General features: G+C 47.0%; 11 protein-coding genes across 11 annotated transcripts; 5 read left to right on the forward strand and 6 right to left on the reverse strand.

The window, feature by feature from the left end:
* Positions 1-319: 319 nt before the first annotated feature.
* N7466_011508 (glutathione S-transferase family protein) lies at positions 320-1,059 on the forward strand (the record flags this gene model as incomplete). Its single annotated transcript, XM_057170897.1, has 2 exons — positions 320-702; positions 771-1,059. The coding sequence occupies 2 exons, from the start codon at positions 320-322 to the stop codon at positions 1,057-1,059; spliced, it is 672 nt and encodes a 223-aa protein (XP_057015618.1).
* A 366-nt stretch (positions 1,060-1,425) lies between these two features.
* Positions 1,426-1,737, reverse strand: N7466_011509 (uncharacterized protein; the record flags this gene model as incomplete). Its single annotated transcript, XM_057170898.1, has 1 exon — positions 1,426-1,737. One exon carries the CDS (start codon positions 1,735-1,737, stop codon positions 1,426-1,428), a length of 312 nt encoding a protein of 103 aa, XP_057015619.1.
* A 1,513-nt stretch (positions 1,738-3,250) lies between these two features.
* On the reverse strand, positions 3,251-4,268 carry N7466_011510 (uncharacterized protein; the record flags this gene model as incomplete). Its single annotated transcript, XM_057170899.1, has 2 exons — positions 3,251-3,907; positions 4,020-4,268. 2 exons carry the CDS (start codon positions 4,266-4,268, stop codon positions 3,251-3,253), a joined length of 906 nt encoding a protein of 301 aa, XP_057015620.1.
* A 79-nt stretch (positions 4,269-4,347) lies between these two features.
* On the reverse strand, positions 4,348-5,027 carry N7466_011511 (Zinc finger CCCH-type; the record flags this gene model as incomplete). The annotated part of the gene is made up of 3 exons (XM_057170900.1): positions 4,348-4,647; positions 4,718-4,765; positions 4,830-5,027. The coding sequence occupies 3 exons, from the start codon at positions 5,025-5,027 to the stop codon at positions 4,348-4,350; spliced, it is 546 nt and encodes a 181-aa protein (XP_057015621.1).
* Positions 5,028-6,879: 1,852 nt separating this feature from the next.
* Positions 6,880-8,093, forward strand: N7466_011512 (uncharacterized protein; the record flags this gene model as incomplete). Its single annotated transcript, XM_057170901.1, has 2 exons — positions 6,880-7,211; positions 7,295-8,093. The coding sequence occupies 2 exons, from the start codon at positions 6,880-6,882 to the stop codon at positions 8,091-8,093; spliced, it is 1,131 nt and encodes a 376-aa protein (XP_057015622.1).
* Positions 8,094-8,242: 149 nt separating this feature from the next.
* On the reverse strand, positions 8,243-9,391 carry N7466_011513 (serine hydrolase domain-containing protein; the record flags this gene model as incomplete). Its single annotated transcript, XM_057170902.1, has 1 exon — positions 8,243-9,391. The coding sequence occupies one exon, from the start codon at positions 9,389-9,391 to the stop codon at positions 8,243-8,245; it is 1,149 nt and encodes a 382-aa protein (XP_057015623.1).
* Positions 9,392-11,521: 2,130 nt separating this feature from the next.
* N7466_011514 (PHD finger domain-containing protein) lies at positions 11,522-13,183 on the reverse strand (the record flags this gene model as incomplete). The annotated part of the gene is made up of 2 exons (XM_057170903.1): positions 11,522-13,086; positions 13,147-13,183. 2 exons carry the CDS (start codon positions 13,181-13,183, stop codon positions 11,522-11,524), a joined length of 1,602 nt encoding a protein of 533 aa, XP_057015624.1.
* A 783-nt stretch (positions 13,184-13,966) lies between these two features.
* Positions 13,967-14,328, forward strand: N7466_011515 (uncharacterized protein; the record flags this gene model as incomplete). The annotated part of the gene is made up of 2 exons (XM_057170904.1): positions 13,967-14,119; positions 14,179-14,328. The coding sequence occupies 2 exons, from the start codon at positions 13,967-13,969 to the stop codon at positions 14,326-14,328; spliced, it is 303 nt and encodes a 100-aa protein (XP_057015625.1).
* A 105-nt stretch (positions 14,329-14,433) lies between these two features.
* Positions 14,434-14,802, forward strand: N7466_011516 (uncharacterized protein; the record flags this gene model as incomplete). The annotated part of the gene is made up of 2 exons (XM_057170905.1): positions 14,434-14,523; positions 14,581-14,802. The coding sequence occupies 2 exons, from the start codon at positions 14,434-14,436 to the stop codon at positions 14,800-14,802; spliced, it is 312 nt and encodes a 103-aa protein (XP_057015626.1).
* A 1,547-nt stretch (positions 14,803-16,349) lies between these two features.
* On the reverse strand, positions 16,350-16,766 carry N7466_011517 (uncharacterized protein; the record flags this gene model as incomplete). The annotated part of the gene is made up of 1 exon (XM_057170906.1): positions 16,350-16,766. The coding sequence occupies one exon, from the start codon at positions 16,764-16,766 to the stop codon at positions 16,350-16,352; it is 417 nt and encodes a 138-aa protein (XP_057015627.1).
* An 848-nt stretch (positions 16,767-17,614) lies between these two features.
* On the forward strand, positions 17,615-18,845 carry N7466_011518 (uncharacterized protein; the record flags this gene model as incomplete). Its single annotated transcript, XM_057170907.1, has 3 exons — positions 17,615-17,812; positions 17,867-18,181; positions 18,237-18,845. The coding sequence occupies 3 exons, from the start codon at positions 17,615-17,617 to the stop codon at positions 18,843-18,845; spliced, it is 1,122 nt and encodes a 373-aa protein (XP_057015628.1).
* Positions 18,846-19,249: the final 404 nt, after the last annotated feature.

Consider the following 19,249-nt stretch of genomic DNA (forward strand, 5'->3'; position numbering starts at 1 on the left):
CTTTGACCAACTTCCGAGACTAGAAGACCCATACGGAATTGCTCGACCAGTGCCACCAAATCGCAGGAAGCTATTGTGGGTCTCAGTTATTAAACGCAAGTACGATTCGTTGGAACCAAACATTTCCTCTCGAGTGCAAGAATCATTGGCCATGAAGCTATTTAACATCACGGGGTGGCCAAATACATGACATCATGGTTCAATCACTTCCCCATGGTCTTTTCTTCCCCCTCCTCCCGCATTCTTTATTCTTCAACTTGAAAAACATTTTAAATTGTTACAATTTGAAAAAGACCATATTCTACACCTTCTAGTAACGATGAATCCTCACATTAAACCAGTCATTTTGCACGCCCACGCCTCGGGCCCCAATCCCGTCAAGATCGCAATCGCGCTGGAAGCTCTCAAAGTTCCATACGTCGTCAAGCAATGGGATTTCAGCAACGGTGCCACCGGCGTAAAGGGAAGTGCATATCTCCAGATCAACGAGAACGGTCGAGTCCCCGCAATCGAGGACCCCAACACAGGGGTTACCGCCTGGGAATCAGGCGCATGCATGAATTACATCCGTCGGGTCTACGACTTGAACAATACGATCGGACCTCCCGGTCCTACTGGACAGGACCTTGTTGATTTTGAGAAATGGGAGTATTTCCTTTTGTCAACGCTTGGTCCGATGACGGGACAGGTCAATTGGTTTAGGTGGGTGATCATTTCGTTAGAACTGTGGAGGCAGCCCGAATGGCGATATCTAATTGAAATTCATTTAGACACTACCATTCTTCGAAGAACGATGATGCGCTTGAGAGATACGTTGCTCAGGCTTATCGATGCTACGATGTCCTTGAGGGACAGTTGCAGAAGTCGGAGGGCATGAGTATCTTGCCTGGCAAAATCACTGCCGTCGACTTTCATTTCGAGCCTTGGGTAAAACAGCATGCTTTTGCGGGTCTTACGCTTGACAAGCATCCTTTGATTCACAAGTGGCTTGGTCTTATGGAAGCTCGTGAGGATGTTCAGGAGGCTTATGCTAAGATTCGCAACAGCGTAGGTAAATAGTCTCTAAGGTTGCGGGCGACCATCCTTCCTGGCCGCCCTCGAGTAATACTGAGCAATCTTGGGCGATCCATTACCAATATTGAAGATTTCAATAGTTGAACAGAGTCTTCACATATAATATCAATCTCATTTCATACACGTATACTACTTCTTTCCATAGTAGCTACTATCCACGGCCTGGCAGGTACATCGCCACGGCTGTCAGTTCGCCAATACGGAAAGTCTCGTCCGGGCGTAAGAGCTGGTCAAACGCAAGCGGAATCCCGAAAGCTCATACATCTTCATGAATTTTGGTGACTCGCTTCCCTCCGAAGGAGGAACCAAAACCCAACTATTGAAGTCCGTGTTCATCGATGCCTGTTCCACTCATCGGGTAGTACGTCGTGCGTGGTGAATAAAGATCGCAACAACCTCATAATCCTCTTCGGAGCGGTCCGCAAGAATTGTCATCCGACCGATTTTGATAGAATGATCGTTTTCCCGAGTGGTACCCAGAGCCCACGGCATACGTTGAGCAAGCTCGGAACCGCACAAAACATGATTTCCAATCATGTACAGCCACAAAACACCATGAAACTTGGCTACTGGTGGCTTGCCCTGTGGTACCCGTGAGACTTTGATTAAGCCTGCAGATTCCCATCCAGCCAACGACTTGAGTGTAGTGATTGGCTGAGTCATCTTCATGTAAAGCATTCCGACGTCATCAAGATAATCACCGTCTGTAATGCAGTCCGTGAAATGGTTATTAGTGAGGTCGAGAAACTCCTGCCATGAGTGTACCCCGGTAACGACCGACTGCGGGGTCTTCCGTAGATGTTTGGCTGTATTGTCTCGTAAACGTCTGTAGGTTGCTTGGAGAGACTTCTCCGCCCTATCCTAAGGAAAAATCCCAATTTGAATAGGCATCGTAGCAGAAAGAGGCTTCTTGAATGGTGGTCGGTATTTTGCGGTCGTAAATGAAAGCTCGATGAAAGCTCAAATGAAAGCTCGATGAAAGCTCGATGAAAGCTCAAATGAAAGCTCGATGAAGGCTTGATGAAAGCTGAGTTGTCGTTAACGAAGGCTCGATGAAGGCTGAGGAAGGGTGAGAACTGGTCCATCCCCGTTTGATCACAGCATACAACAATGGTAGCATGTCAGTTATCGAGCTCCTCTCAGGGGATGCTGTATTTGTGTGGGTAAAGACTCTGTACGATGATGATGCTTTCTCCTATCCAGATTGGCGCTCAAGTTGACCTTTTGCCCATAGATTTGCTTGGATGTAGTATGCGGCTGAGAGGTGGTCGGTGTGTGCGTGTGTTTCCAGCAGCCGAGTGACCTTGTAGCCTTTTTTCTTTTTTCTTTTTCTTTTTTTTTTTTGCGGATTGTCTTGAGGAGAGCGTCGGTGGATTTGGTGCTGGCTGTGAAGTTTGCGAGGTTGAAGTCAAGGACTGGATCGATGATCACGCAATGTTTTGTTTTCGGGCATGCGACGATGGATTGCCAAGGGCATGTCTTGGGCTCGAAGGTTGGGTGTTTTGTAGGGTTCTATGCGACTGCATGGGTCCACGAGTGACTGGAGTGATGTGTGTGTTGATGTATGTCAAAGGATGAAGACCTGCAACAAGAACTGGTTCTCTGGGGTGTAGTAGTGGTCGTTAGATGTGGCTCATTACGTGTTTATAGGTCAGTCAATGTTCTCAAATCCAAGAACCATTTTTCTTCACTTGTGACGAGGTAGCGAACCCCAGATTTCAAAATACACCTCATCGCCTGAAAGACAGTAGGTAGGTAAGCAAGAAATATCATTCTGGTAGTAGTTCAGTAATTCTAAGATAGATTTTATCTCACACGAAGCAAGCCTGGTTGCAATTTTTTGAGTTGTGTAGAACCATCAAGACAAATTCTGCACGTAATAGTCAGTAGGCTCTTTACCATACTCATTACCGTAACACTCTTAATGTGGCAGGTAAAGGCACTGCAGACGCATAAGGTAAAAAGCAACCAGGATATTATCAACCCATTTTTTTCAAATCCACCACTGTAATGACCGAGCTGATCCCAAAGGCTTTGTTAAAGAAACAAGCCCGGCATCCCAAATAACAAATTCACCCTAGATAAATCGAAATCCCCGGCTTTAACGCCTCGCCATTCTTTCAAGCATACAGTGAGCCCAGTTGAAATAGCTCATCAGTAAGCGACGATTGTTCATTTAAGCTATGATGTAGGTTAGATTGCTCGGCGATTGGCTCTGGAAAGACTCGCCACTGATAGATGAACTGGCGTCATGGTCTTCGTCAGCATCGACTTGGTCGACAGGCGCAACCCACTGAGAGACTTGGAGGTCAAGCGTGTGTGTGCGGTGGTTAAAACGGCATTGCCAGCTTTTGACAGCCTTGCAGTTAGGCTTTTGGCAAATGTGACCCAAGTAGCACTTAATGGATCGACAAGCTCCAGCCCGTGAGCAAGGGTGTTGGAGGAGAATGTATCTGAGTACTTCGATGATGGTATTGGAGACATCACTGTGGTCATACTGACAGCCCATATCACCGCACTCGCCAGAGAGGTGATAGCTATTGCACACTCTGTGTTCCTTTGCTCGGCGGTGATATTCGTCAAAGGCCTCGGCAGCTGGGTGAGGGCAATAAGTATCGAGACGGTCACCATCCTTATTGATGGGGATAAACTCCTCGCATTTCAGGCTATGCGGAGGCAGCATGGTGGTGAGATATTCCAGCGAACGACCCACAACGGTCGGAGAGGACCACAATTGTTTAGGGGATGGCGACTCCGAATCTGCTGATTTAGCCAATTGTTGATTTGGCAATACGTGTTGCTTGTTGCAACCGACGCCAAATTTGCAAATTCCCTGGTTGAATGATAAGCGCAAATTCACATGAATGACTTGAGGATAATAACGGGCGAAATACTTTTTGGAAATGCTTGCAGATGGGCTTAGTACCATTAGCTACGTTAGTGACCTTGGTATTGATCGCCTGAACTGGTGCAGCTGGCTTTGTGACAGCGAGGGGAGTAGACATGAATACAGAGGGTAATTCTCTGATTGGTAGGTTTAGGTCCTCAAACTCTCGGTGGAACGAGGCCGCCTTGATAAGGGTAATTCTGTCACTGCCCCGGTAAGGAGTCAGCAAAGAGCCGAAGCCGGTGTCGTGGCAACCTGCAAAATAGATGTGACGGCATTGGTTAAGATCCACGAACAAGCGGAACATTTCTAGAAGAACAATTAGCATGACAAAATAAAATTGAATTGTGGATGCCATGAGAAGCGGGGAATTTGAGCACATACCTCTAATTTTGAAGTCGCTGCCTTCTTTTTTTCTCGGCAGCATCGACGAAGTCAAAAAGATCCTGGGCGCGAGTGAACGACGAGGTAAATGGGGAAAGGGATCGGGCTTCATGTCCAACCATGCCAGCGCGAGCGAGGGCTTTAGACAGTCCAAGAATATTGGCATAAACACGGACCATGATCCGACACGAGTCAGCTTGCATTCCCATTGTCGAATGCATCAGCTCCCTAACGGAGTCGCTCAGTTCGCGGGCGGCCTTAATGCCACCCTCACTTCCAGCCTTAAGAAAATGTTCCTTGAACTGAAATCACAGTTCGTTAGCTAAATTAAAAAAGCGTTAAAATTGAAGAAGGTTTGGGTTGAGAGCTTACAAGGTAGCCATCGCCATCCACAAGAACTAGAACAAATGGGTTCCGTTCCTAGTAGCAAATACAGTTAGTGACCTTTCCCAGAATGTTTAGGCGCCCGCTACTAGTAGCTTACCTGGCCTCGGGCTTGCCTCTTGTACTTCTCTCGACCTTCTTTGACCTCCTCATAATCACTCTTCAGGGAGCTGTAGTCATCCAAAAGGCTTTTAAACTGGTTCAGCAAATCTTGTAAATTCTCATGGTTGCGTTGGTTTTCCTGATTCACGGATGCTAAGTGATTGTTCAGGGAATCTATATCGGATTCCCTCAGCATCTTGAATGTTCGGGGAAGGCGTACGCCTGTCCCATGCAGTAAGTAGATTCAAGAAAGATTGCCAACATTCAAGACGGTCCCCGAAGAAGCTTGAGATAAAGATCGGCAAGGAATGGGTGAGGTGGTTCCTAACGTGGGGAAGAGAGAGAAAACAAATTTGGAGCTGTGTTGGCAGAAGCGGTCAACTCCCTCAACAGTGGGGTAATCACCTGACACATGTACAGCAGTTTCAACTTTTGTTTTTCTTCCTTCTTCCTCTTTTACCTTAGCTCCTGCACTTCTGAAAACTTCTGACTCATGTCTCTGATCACAAAGAATTGCCTCGTCTAGGCTCTGCCAGCTTCCAGAGAAGAATTGGGCACCATCTGCAAGTTTTTACAGCTGTCCATGAGATGACGGATCCAATCAGCGAAATCAACGAAACCCAAATATCCGGACTTTGAAACCTTGGCCACGCTGGCCATGCTAGTCTTGCTAGCCTTGCAGCTCTCTCTTTGTCATCCCTGCTTACCCGGTATCTCTTGGAATATGCTAGAAGGCCATTTCCTGTTTCTTTGTTCTAGGCACGCCTATCCACAATCGAATGACAAGGGTCAGCTTACGGGCATATCTAAAAAACACCTGCCCCATCACGAACAGCATTTCATGCCTCCGCACCCTTTTCTTCTCAGACCATCTCAACTGTCTTTTTCTAGCCCAGTCTACCAGCCCTGAACTACGAAATACCCCGCACTACCCATAGCGCACATTTCCGAAATTCGATAAATCGTTCGGTCGCCGGAGTGAACGCCATCCGTGGCTTTGGGAATTACATGGTTCATCGCACATCGCCTGTTAACGCCAAAACATTCCCTATTTGAGGAGTCTGCCATTCATGGTCAGCTTTTGTCGTCATGGATGGCTCGATGCCAACAAGATCGATTCCGGGGTACAATTTGATGCCTGGCTCTGGTGACACAGCCTGGTCCCACAAATTCGAGTCGTCAGGCTATCTCAACGGCTTTACCTGCGCTGGTGAGTAGCGGCATGGACGTAGAAGTAGCACGGGCTCATGTCAAATTTTCTTGGCCCCTTTTTTCACGATATCCGACGGGCGCATATCTTGAATATTGTTAGGGATGACCTTGAGCTCCTCTCTGGTCATTGTAGATGAACTCCCAGCAACTTGGCAAATACATACATATATGATTAAATACATTGCATGAATTGATGGCAGCTGTGTGGAATTGATTCAAGTGCAGTACTGCGCAAGTGATTCTACTTCATTGTATCTTGCATAATGAATTGTAAATCCCAAACGGCTTGAACACCAAGTCCCACATTGCCGAGGGAAGCAAACCTTATTCAGAGGCGTTAATTTGGTTCGCGTTTCGTCTTTACATTTCGTCATAGTCAATACCTACTACTAAGCACTTACAACAGTCTTGAATGTACAATACACACATAGATGCCCTCGCAATCTTGGAAACTTGCACGAAATCTACTCTGTGAATAAGCCATGTCCTGTAAGACTTACTAGTCATCTACTCCACCATTTGAACCTTGGACTACAATCTGAGCACGGACTTTCTTCGACTAACCCAATTTCGGCATGCAAGATGCTCAACACGGCCCATGTGAAATATAGAAACAGTCAATGATCGGCATTCCAAGATTTTTATGTTGCACAAATCTATTCAATCTTCAACCATGGAGAATTTCGGTTGGTGTAAATCAGCCTCGGTCCAGGATCCGCAACCACATCTGTGATTAATACGAGGTAGGATCGTCATTGCTTTTTCCGTGCAATATAAGCAATTGCGCCCCCGCACAAAATGCTCGTTCCAATCCAACCTCCCTTGCAACCGCAACCATGAGAGTGATTCTCTTCTCACTGAGCGCCTTCGTGTTCTACGCGATTTTCTACTTCTCCTACGCCAATGGACTGGACGAGCTAGGCAAACAGGCCGTGGCTTCCGGCAAGCTTCCAGGCCTCAATGAGCCCCTGCGCACCGTATACACGGGCGTTGAGCCCATCGATCGCCTCCTGACACTGCTCACTACCTTTTTCTATCCGGCTCTGGATGGACAAAGCCCCACGCTCCTGCTTCACAGTATCGGGTTCTCCGGCACCTTTGGAGCGGCTTGGACGTTGGTTGTGCTGGAATCGTGGCGCAAGGGCAATGCCGGCACCGTCGCGGCCTAGTAAGTGCCAGCTAAACCACTGGAAGCACAAACGATGCGAATCTCATGCTTGCGCAATCTAACTTACTGACTTCCCTCTTTAGCCCTGCAATCTTTGGTCTGACGGCTCAGGTGCTGACCTTTGCTTTCGCAACTCCCTTGCTCTGCGCCCTCCAGTTGGGATGCTCCGTCACCGCGCGCCGCCCCCACGCCGATAATATCCGTGTGCCCCGCGTCGTGCTGGCGGTCCTGCCAACCGTGTTTGTGGTCGGGTTCCTAGTCCCAACTAACTTGATGGTTCTCCCCGCGCCATCCGTGATTCCTGTGGATTGGAAGCAGATTGCGATCGCATCGTGGCACCCTTGGCCTGCATATGTGTCCATACTTACAACAGCCTCTTACTACGTGCTTGGCCCACTCTTCACGAATAACCAACGTGCATCGATTTCAAGCTTGCGATGGGTCTACGCATCAGCATTTATTCACGCAGGACTCAGCCATCTCGTTACTTTGGTTGTTTCTGTTGCGACGGTTGTGGCTCCTGCGGTGTTTGATGCTAGCTACGCTGATGCGCTTCATCCGTCCAAGGTGTATTCGTTCCCTGTTCCGTGGTCCGGATTAAAGGTCGATACGGTGGCTGATGGTGTGCATGTCTTCTTGCGTTGGGACTATATGATCGGTTCGGCTGGAATTTTGCTGTGGGCGTTGAAGCTGCACACTGTTGCTCACAAGCAAATCCTGAGTTCGGTTTCTTGGACGGGCCTCCTCTTCAAGGTTGGCCTTTTGACGGCTCTTACTGGACCGGCTGGTGCTGCGGTGGAGTTGATGTGGGAACGTGACGAGCTGGTCTTTGCTGAGACTGGCTCCAGGCAACAAGTCACAAAGGTCAAGAAGTCCTCCTAATATTCCTTTGGAGGATTATTGGGAAGCTCGTATATGGCTTGATTTTTTCATGGTGTCACATCTCAATATGTCCACCAGGACATCCAAGCCTTCAAAAAAATGGATTGTATATCATATAATGCAACTTCTAGAAATCCATTTGATGACTATTATACAGTGATATTCTTCACGGCCTCGTAGATTTCTCTGACATATGCCTCAGTATTGGGGTTTCCAATAGTTCCAACTCCAGCCATATTATTCATGGCATACGCGATGGTCATCCGTCTTTCACGGTCCATGATAATTATCGAGCCGCCCCATCCTCCCCAGAAGCAAATATCGCCCTCTGGAATCCAAGGACGAGTCCGCGAATCCGACAGAGCCACGCCGAGAGCGAATCGAACAAATTCCCCGGTAACACGATCATGCCCTTGAACCTGTTCTTCAAGAAATTCTGCAAGTGTCTTAGGACCCACAAGATACTTCCCATTAGCGGTGCCATCAAGCGACACAATAGACCCAATCCGAGCCATCGCCCGCGCATTACTAAACCCATTGCTAGCACCCAAAACAGCCTTCCTGAAAACCGGCATCATGGAAACTTCCGCCGGAAGAGGCGATCCCATATAAGCTCGAACCATCACACTACCAGGATCAAGGCTTCCAACAGACGGGAGCGGAGGGGGAATAACATCCGCCGTACGAGACCACCGCTCCTCCGGAACTCCGTACTGGAAGTCTGCGCCCAACGGACGCGTGATATTTTCTTCAACAAACTTCTCCAGCGACTTGCCGGTGATACGGAAGATAATCTCGCCGATAATGTGGCCCTGCGTGACAAGGTGGTACCCACTGCCCTCGCCGGGGTTCCACCACGGGGCTTGCTGGGCAAGTTTTTCCGTAGCCGTTTTGTTATCGCAGACCTCTTCCAGGGTTATGGGGAGATCCCATGCAGGAAGGCCGGAAGTGTGGCTGAGGATATGGGAGACTTTGACATTCTCTTTGCCGTTGGCTGCAAACTCGGGCCAGTATGTCGCGACGTTCTCGTTTACGTCGAGCAGACCGCGATCGACGAGCAGTATGGCGGCTAGGTTGGTGACTACCTTGGAGCAGGACCAAATGACAGTGAGGGTGTCCTTTTCCCACGGCTTTGTCTTTGCCACGTCGGCATGACCGCCCCATAAGTCGAGGACTTCTTTGCCATCGATGTTGACGCAGAGGGAAAGACCCAATTCGCTTCCGGAGGCAAGATGTTTTTGTAAGAGGCCCCGCACCGAATCGAATGCGGGGTCATTTGTTCCGTAGATCCCGGTCATTGTGAAGGGTAAGGGTATTGTTTAGGGATGTGAAAATGCAACGATTTCCCACGTGTTCAGCTTTCGGAAAGGTTGTATAGAATGAAATGGGATGAAGATGAGGAAAAATCCAGTTTGAAATCAAACATCTTTAATGAAAGGTGGAATCGCTGACTCATGAGAATGCACCACTGACAATGATTAAATATGGTTTTGAAAGTGCCAAGTTGGGTAAGGGTTGAGTCCACTATGTGCCTCTACTCCGTATGTGTACAGGTGTTCGGCCGCGGTCGCTAGTATTTCTGGCCTGTTGCCGCTTTACCGCGAGCCATCTATTTTGTGGACTAGTCCCCGACTCACAGAAATGTGGATCCAAACTACAACAACACTGATTCCGATTGCCTGTGGATCCTATTTGTTGCTTTCCTTCCATATCATTGACCATGCTGAACGGGTCACTTGTTCGTTGACATAATTATTATAGGATGACGACACCGTCACAGCGATTGTACTTGTACTTGTGCTAGGAAGGAGAGCAAGATTGGTTTTTCTGATCGAATTGCACAAATCGAAATCTTGATGCTGGGGGTGAAAAAGGCACACTGAGACGGGACTTGTCCAGTATCTAGAGGCAATAATAATAGTGGTAGGAACCAGATTAACAGGCTTATAAGACCCTGTTTTACGACATTTTACACAAATTGCTTCATCACCAGGCCTTAAGCCTCTTGAAGAGACTGGATTTCTTATAGAATAATCTCTAGATTACCAACTATTCTCTTGTTGACTTCAAAAGTAAAATACAGACTTTTGGCGGAGTAAAGTAAAACTAAAGTTCTTCGGCTGAAAACTGGAGAGTATATCGAGAGGCCCGAGGCGAAATGTTTCGCCAGCAATAACTCCATCATGGTTTTCAATTTCTTTCTACACCACCATTATTGGTTTGAATCAGTTAATACTTACAAGGAGTCATCATTTAGGTATACAGAAGTCACATGAATTTTTTAAAGCAGAAATAACCAACGGTGGTGGTATTATCGATATATAAAATCTTTTACTAACAAAAGGAATGTAAGGGAATGCGCAAAAAAAAGCGAGAATCAGCTTTGGCAATCCTGTTTTGCGCCATTTTACACGAATTGCTTCACCACCACCCCAAAAAGAACTTTGAAGTAATAAAATTCATACAGTATACTCTCTATGTCATTCTGATAAATCCTGTTGAATTTCGAGGCTAAATAATTAATATTGGTGCAGTAAATTGACTCTAAAGGGTTGAAACAATTTCATGACCCAGCGATTAATATTTTAACTTTATATTACATAAACTGCGAACTCAATTTATCAATTGGCCGGATGGTGTAGTTGGTTATCACGTATCGTTAACACCGATAAGGTCCTGGGATCGAGCCCCAGTCTGGTCATTCTTTTTTGAGTATTCCAACACTTAATACTTCGTTTTTGGCTCTCAAGAGTCAAGAGCACTTGAGGACTTGGTAGTCTCTTTTTTTTTTGAATACTCAAATCAAAAACGGATCAGGTTTCATAGGGTATCCCCGTCTCTTGACTTGCTCTACCCAAGCATTTGCAATAGTATGAGTACCCTATGAATTACCATATTAGGTTTAGCGCTCCTACATAGGCTTAGTGTTACTTAACTTCATGCCCTCGAGGGCCTCGATGGTGCGTGGTTCTAAAAAGTCCCCTGTTTTTCCCTCCATCACCGCACGCAAGTGAGTCGCATTTTTACTTTCGCCCCTCCTCTTGCATTGCCTTGCAGGCCCTTGGCGTTTATGCTCGCTAACTGAGGCATTTTTGCTATTGATCCATATCACCAAACCCTGTTTTCTTAGGCCCTTAGTCGGCCTCTCTACGCGTCGTCCAATTTCTGTGTCGAATTTGCACCGCCCTGTGCCATGAAACCCGTTTCTAGAAAGAATGATATTCTGCTTTTGGGCGACTGGATCTATTGATCGCCAAAAGTGGTGAATAATTAGATCACTGGTAAAGAGCGCAGCATGAGACAATAATACGTAGGTCACTATGCCCGACTTACCTTAATAGGGCAGGCACTATTAATCAGCAATTCATTCGGGCTAACTCCGTACAATGGAATTTTGTTCAATTAGTTAAACATAGCATGTTGATTATTCAGTACAAATTTGAAGGGTCAGATTTGCGCTTTTCTTCCATGCCGTAAGCCAGTCCAGAGAAAGTGCCGTTAAAGAGTATTGAATAGTCTACTTGAGCAGGTGCAACTTTCCAAAGGTTACCGATCAGCCGTAGTTCTCCTCGTAAGTGTGCAGGTTTCGTAACTCGCAGCTGCAACAATTTAGGAGAACCCATGAATGTTACTTGACATCCACCCCTAGCTTTCCCGCGATTGAAGCTCTGAATTCCTCCCGGTTCAAGCGGGCCAGGGGATGTGCTTTCGAGACAAGGGGTACAAACGAAATTGTCGACAAATTTTTCAAGGCCAATACACTCCATATGCTGCCACAGGTAGCAATTAGAGCAGCATACACCACTTTCCACTAGCCCGATACGCTGGCCACAGCAGGGAATCAGATACTCAAACTTTTCAACCGTGGTGTGTTTGAACTGGCCCATTGATGTGTAGTAGCATATTTCAGCCGCAAATGAAGCCTGTGCAAATGATATCATATCACGCGGTTCCAGCTCCTGGAAAATCATGTGGAAAATCTCTATAGGTACGTCGGACTCCGATAGTAGAGTCCTTTCTCCATTTGAAGTAAAGCTCCTCCAGCATCCCGATGTGAAAACTCGCGCCAAGTTATGGAAACCAGGGGGACACTGAGTTGCCGATAGATTGGAGAGCAGCGTCAGAGCTCCTGAAACCAGAAATGAATCTCGAGAATATTCGGCAAATGCGACGGATTGTGGTGAAAGAAGTATCAAGCGCGTGGGCTCAAGCTGGGAACCTTCCGTATGCAACTTGGTTTTCACCATAGCTTGCATTATCGCCGTGTTGGAAACGATATCTTCTTGTAAGATGACAAGGTAACCATGGAACCAAAACGTGTCCGATTTGGGATAAGTCCAAGAAGGGATAGAAGAAAAAGAAATTGGCAGTTCAGATGTAACATCGTCAACATCCGAAACCTCGAAATCACAGGCGGCAAGGCGCAAGATGGCTATCATTATTACTTTGAAAACTGGGCAGGTGGTTTTCCAAGCCAAGGGATCGTCGATGTAAGAGCGCCAAATGAACACGAAGTCGGTGAAGAATTGAGCTTGTAAGTCATTCGTAGGAGAAGGAGGACCAAAGTTTATGTTAAGCGCCCCCGTGATTCGTGACTTGATATTGAGGTCATTCGTATTACTTTTCTTGGTGCTTGATGGGGTTTCAAGCTCGCCAGGTCTAGGAAGGGGACCTTTTTCAACATCCGATATGTACCCCATTGTGTCAATAGCGTTGGAATCGTACAGTGTGTCAAGGCTAAGTTGTATTGACACAGGTATCTGCGAACCTTTATGTATCTTCCAGAATGATATGACAGGATAACCGGCGTCTTGATCAACGGCATAGATGTAATTAAGTTTCCAGTGCATGGGGCTGCGGAACGGGATTGGTTCCCACTCATCGAGCTTGTCAGGCAGGGCCCGCAGATCACGGACTTTTTGCCGGATTTGCGGGTGATCGGGGGGGCTGACTCGGGACTTTGAATCACAAAGGCGAAACCGATACCATCGACCTACAGGGCCATCAGCGTCTGCTCATTTGTAAAGACCGAGTTCTTTCAAATGTTCTGTACCGCCAAAATGTAGATTCCATATTCCTCTTGTCACCATTTTGACGGGTCAGCTATCCAAGTACTGAATGGCGATCAGTTCCAGGTCTACTAGTTCATAGATATTGATGACTGTGTGTTGGCTAGATTATGAAGATGGAAGATTGAATATGATCTCTGGGTGAGCCAAAGAATAATGGATAGACAAACAGATCAAGGGGGCTGCGTCAACGGACTGATGTTCATTTTCGGATTTAAGATAAGCCGATTGATCCTTACATGTCATGATGTTACGCCTCGGTCTCATCCGAGCCATCGTAGCATACGGAAAGTTTGAGCCTTGAAGTTTTTGACCAGTCTATATAGAATAGACTTGACAATAGACTTGACAATAGACTTGACAGTAGACTTGACAATAGACTTTGAATACCCAAGGTTGACTCCCCCATAATTAGGGACAAAGGAAGTATAACGGGAACAAAGAAGAGCGAGAAAAAAGAAGAGGCTGAAACAACTATCGCCATATACATGTTGGTTTCAGGTACAAGCTGTCGTGTGGAGGTACTATCTTCGTAACGTGTACAATACAACCACCAATGTCTTTTATGAGTGGATTAAGTGCAAGCAAAGTCTAACCGCTTTGAGGCGGACTGTTTTCAGGTGGCCTTTATTCTCTATCTCTCACCTTCAAGGTCAGCATAACATCTTCATCCCTCCCGCGTCTTCCATTTTTTTCATCGCATTTCGACGACACGCTTTTTTCCCCACTACTTCCAGGCAAGGATCTCTTTCTCTTGCCCCTTCATCACTCAGACCTTTCTAGATAGCTAACATTTGAGTAGCGATGAATAACTCGCGTGAAGGGACCCAACAGGGTCAAAACGTTGCCGGGCCCGGGGGACCGCCCCAGCCTGAGCCCCAGCCCAACCAGCAGCCTGTCGAGGCTAACCAGAACCCCGCGCCTGAAAACCAGGGCAATAGCGGTGGTCACGGTGGTGTAAGTCTTGAATCACTGTGAGGACTCGGTTGAATGGTAGCTAATGAACATCGCAACAGGGCGGTCGTGGTCGTGATCGTGGCAATCGCCGTGATCGCCGTGCTGCTCGTCGTGCTCGTCGTCATGCTCGTCGTGCTCGTCGCATGGCCGAAGTCGAATTCCGCCAGTCACTCGACAATATCACATACGATTTCGAGCGGACAGACTAGCAAGAGACGGTCTCCGGTGGAGTAGGTGAATATTAAGCCTGCACGATGCCTCCAGAGCTCTAACATGTATGTGTTTAGGCGCTGCATGGCCGGGGTCGTGGTAGCATGACCGAAGCCCAGGCCCACCAGGAAATCGACAATGCCATGAGCCATGCCATGCGGACATACATACTACAAATAGCAGTCTCCAGGGGAGTAAGTGAATACCAAGCCTGCATGATGCTTCCAGAGCTCTAACATGTATGTGTACAGGCGCTGCCCGCCCGATCCCGCGTCGGTCAGTCGGGTGGCCAGCACCGGAGGACCCGCCAACACCAGAGGACCCAGGGTAGTCATGCAAGTGGCGAAGGCCATAGCCAGGGCCAGTGTGTAGATGCTGGCGCGTCTGGCCAAAACGGCGAAACTGTCCAGGGAGCCATCGAGGGCGACGTCAAGCAAGAGCCTGAGCCGAACCCGGATGCCATGGAATTATGAAAATGATTCCACGGTCACATTTGCCTTCCAGGCCCAGAGTATTATGCGCCTCTTTGTGAGGCAGATCGCATCAAAAATATGTTGCGCCTCTTCGCGAGGCAGATCACATTCACCTTCCAGGCCCAGAGTAGTATGCGCCTCTTCGTGAGGCAGATCGCATCAAAAATACGTTGTGCCTCTTCGCGAGGCAGATCACATTCGCCTTCCAGGCTCAGAGTAGTATGCGCCTCTTCGTGAGGCAGATCGCATCAAAAATACGTTGCGCCTCTTCGCGAGGCAGATCACATTCGCCTTCCAGGCTCAGAGTAGTATGCGCCTCTTCGTGAGGCAGATCGCATAGCCGACCGGTCACGGGATGTTGGCCGGGGTCCCCTCTGGGGATCTAACAGTGACAAGCATGGACCTCTCCGTGGTGCTGGTGACCAGTAGCCTTTAGGTGAAGCCAACACATGCTCAAAGATTATGTCTTAGCACCTCGCCTCCGTGACAGCTAGCACTATCGCGCAAGATATGGGAAATGGCAGTATTAAGGGTGGTATTGGTACCTCCGCCATGGTACTGGACTGGTTCAGGTTTGTCCTTCTGGTCATGATCACAGTCGGTCATTTTGTTACGATTCTGCATTTCCACATAATCTTGTTCATCGTCCAGTCTGGCTGACCAGTTTTGTTTCAGTTACGGATAGACCGGCTTGCCGATTGTCAGTTGTTTTAGTGGCGGCGTGTCAAAATGGTCCATAGAAACCGGAATACTCTATAATGAGGTCATGGTTCAAAAAATATTACACCTTGACCGACGGTGTTTTACAGATTAGTTGCTTGTCATCTCATTGGGGACAACTGGACTGGACGAAGACTCAAGGTAAAAGCAGGGTCCATGTAGTCGAGTTCCACATTGGCTAAATTTGAATCAGCAAAGCATTCGTCGCATTCTCTTGGTATCGGTTCATTGCCACGTCACTTGGAAAGAATATCCAGGGCAAGTGCAATCTCATGCAGCAAATACATCGAAGAGGCGCACATCTTTGGAAATAAGATCTGCCTCACGAAGAGGCGCACATCTTTGGGGATAAGATCTGCCTCACGAAGAGGCGCAAATAAATAGTAACCAGATTCCGTGTGAGAAGAACAGCCTGGGGAAACAAGCTATGATAACAAAAAATTAAGTACCAACGTAGCCGAATTAGAGTATCCATGTGCTTGGATCACTGTCCCAATCATATCTTGTATGGTCGGGGAACTTGGCCAGGCCAAAAATGAGCAAAGCGAATTTCTCATACCCCTCACTCCAATTCGGCTCATAAGCCCGAAAACCTGAGATCTTTCTATTATGGAAACAAGACATAGTTAGTGTAGGTTCATTGGTCTTAAAGGATTGAGAATTGCGTACATTTTGCCTATACTTGCGTCATAAATGATCTTGTTCATCGCGTCACCAGTCGATGATGGGCAAATGCCGCATTCTGCGACTCGACTGCTCAGATAGTTAGGACCCAGTTGAAATACCCCATGAAGTTATTAATTGATGATCCGTGAGACGTTATACACTTACCGAAGAACAGAATAAAACTCTGCACGGATCAAGTCCCTCTTTGTGCGGTCATATCCCCAGAAAAGCTCACTCGATAAAGGGCACCCTGGGACAGTTTCCCAAACAACAGTGGAAGTAAATCCCCCAGGAACAAGCGCGTTATCTGGCTGTTGTCCCTCATGATATTCCAGGAGCTGGGGAACATCGGAGCAATTCTTCTGCTTGAAAATCTTGAAGGCTTCTAATTCCGAAGGTGACTCATGCGCACAGATTGCTTGAGCAGCTCGAGTTGGGAGTGAAGCCCATTCAGTACCATAGCGGGGGACTTGGCGCTGGATTCGCATAAATGCTAATTTTCGGGCGGGGTCAGACTTATCATAACAGCGAAACTTTGCCGCAGCATATGGAGGTCCCCAGCCTATTTCGGCATACATCTTACTCGTCAAATGGGCGTGTTTATTGATCTTTTCGCGGATAACCCAGGTTTTCGATTGTAGGCCACAATCAGTGCAATGGCATTGGTGGTGATCTCGGTACCTTCCATTTCGACCATATAATTACTCTCGATGACAGACATGCTGAGTTCTGTGAGGTCAACTTTGGGTTAGATTCCAGCGGGTTGGGTGTAATAGTGGAAGGAAGTGATGTGGGTTGATTAAGGTTGAAGTGTTGGATGTATGTGAAGAGAGGTCGGCCGCCATAGGCCACCAAGGAATTGCCGGGATCGGCCTGGGTTATGGCGGCCGATAGAGGCCACCAGGCCACCCAAGGCTCACATCCCAATTTCAACTTTCCGACCAACAGACAGCACTTGAGTAAATTACGAGTAATTTCAAATCGATATTTGTTGAACTCCATTATATGCAGCGCTACATTATATATTGAATCCTTAAACTCTATTATATGTTGAATCCCTGTACTTGCTTCTATTTTGAATCCTTGAACTCTATTCAATGTTATATGTAATGCCATATTATATTAGTTCTCTTTCTCCAACATTGTAAATTATCACAACAACTGGAAAGAAAGAGAGGCAGAGATCCTAGTCATAAAATCCATTCAATGTTCTCAAGTCCCTTCTCAAGTCTATTCTAAAACAGTGAAGTGACCCGTATTTAGATCAAATGATTCAAATCCCTTAAGATAGTATTCCTGTATGTGACAAATACAACATTTGAATACGGGCGGGAAACAGGGCGGTGAAGTTCAAATTGAAATTGGGATGTGAGTCGTGACCCTTGGCCTTTGTTCTGAAAGAGCACACACACAAATACCCACCAAGATGGGCTGCCAGGACGACTGGCCAGCTATGGCAGATGGTAGCCAGTATGATGGCAAGCAATTGATTACTCTGGTCCGTGAGGGTAAAAGCCCTTTTCAAGGACTCTGGAACGTCAACCTTCTCATTCAAGAGATTGAAAAGCATATCGGTTCTCAGGTGGTAGATATTCCGGCCGTTGAGAAAGGCTCCAATAACTATGTAGGTGCTCATCCAATTTTCACTTTACAGATTTAACCCCTAATGGACTAATAGGGTTTCCACATTAAAACTTCGGGAGGGCCTGATATGATCGCTCGTCTATCACGAAGCGATGTCAATATGCCCCATTTTGACGGCTTTCCAGTAGAGGCTCAAGCGTCAGAAGCTATATTTGAAGCCGCTGTCTATAATATGCTATGCATAGAGCCCGAAATTCTTACATCGCGCTTGCTTTACCACCGGGGGCCAGTTTTGTACTCTAGTCCGACAGATTCTATTCCCCAAGACCTAGCTGGTCGTCGGCTATTTCTGTTCGAAAAGGCGGACGGTGAGAAGAATGTGTGGAAAAAGCTTAATGCGACTCACAAGGTATGATGCATACAAGTTCTGTTTTCAGCCAATGCTAAGTGAGGCTCTTTACTAGATACATCTCCTTGATCAGCTAGCGAATATACGGGCTAGTCTGTTCCGGTATAATCCACCGCCTAGTTTCATGACGAGATATTTCCTCAGCCGTGTATTCGAATTCATGCCAGAAACACTTTCCGTACCGGTCTCCCCAACGCGCGAATTCTTGATGTATGTTATGGAATCTAAAATCAACGCCACTATTCGAACCGAAGGGGACATGATAGGCTGGGAGGGTGATAACGAGACTGTTGGTCCAGTGGCTTTAAAAGCCAAGGAGACTCTTTTACGAGCCCTGCCTCATATCATGCCACTGGATCACCCCGACGGATGCCTGTATCGCCTTGTTCTTGAGCACGGCGACTTTGGCATCCATAACACTACGATAAATCATTTGACGAATGAAACGCCCCTTGTTACATCGTTGTATGACTGGGAAACCGGATGCATTGTCCCGGCAATTTTATCGGACCCTTTAGTGGCAGTCTCTCCTGTCGATTTGACTGCCGGTAAGAATGGCGAGCCATCTGTGACCCGCTTATCTGAAGATGATACAAAGTCCGATCTTGAAACATATACAGCATGGGCGCGCCACTACATTCAGGTCCGTTGTTATACGTCATGATTATGCCAAATCAATTGGACCAAGGCAGAGACTGACCCTTTCGTTAATCTAGATGCTATACCTCAAGGCACCCGAGTATAAAGTCGCAATACAAGCTGGAAAAGATATACGGCACCTTTGGTTTATGCTGCGAGACTGGAGAGGTGGAGATTCGGAGAATTACTTTGGGCAACTTGGACAATGGGCCCAAACTCGAATGGAGCAATTGGGAGTAGATTGAACCAGAACGAAGTCAGGGGAAATAGGCTAAAGATTTAAGATGTTGCATTCATTTTCAAAGCTAATATGAGATATTTTATTATTTGATGTTTAGACTGACTTGATAATTGACGAAGAAATCCGAAACAATTTCAGCTACTGGTGGTTCCATTGTCATTTACATGTAACATGACTGAAGAAAAAGC

The sequence above is a fragment of the Penicillium verhagenii genome (assembly GCF_028828195.1).
Source record: "Penicillium verhagenii strain IBT 33310 chromosome Unknown utg000013l_segment0_segment0, whole genome shotgun sequence".
Classification (NCBI taxonomy): Eukaryota; Fungi; Ascomycota; class Eurotiomycetes; order Eurotiales; family Aspergillaceae; genus Penicillium; species Penicillium verhagenii.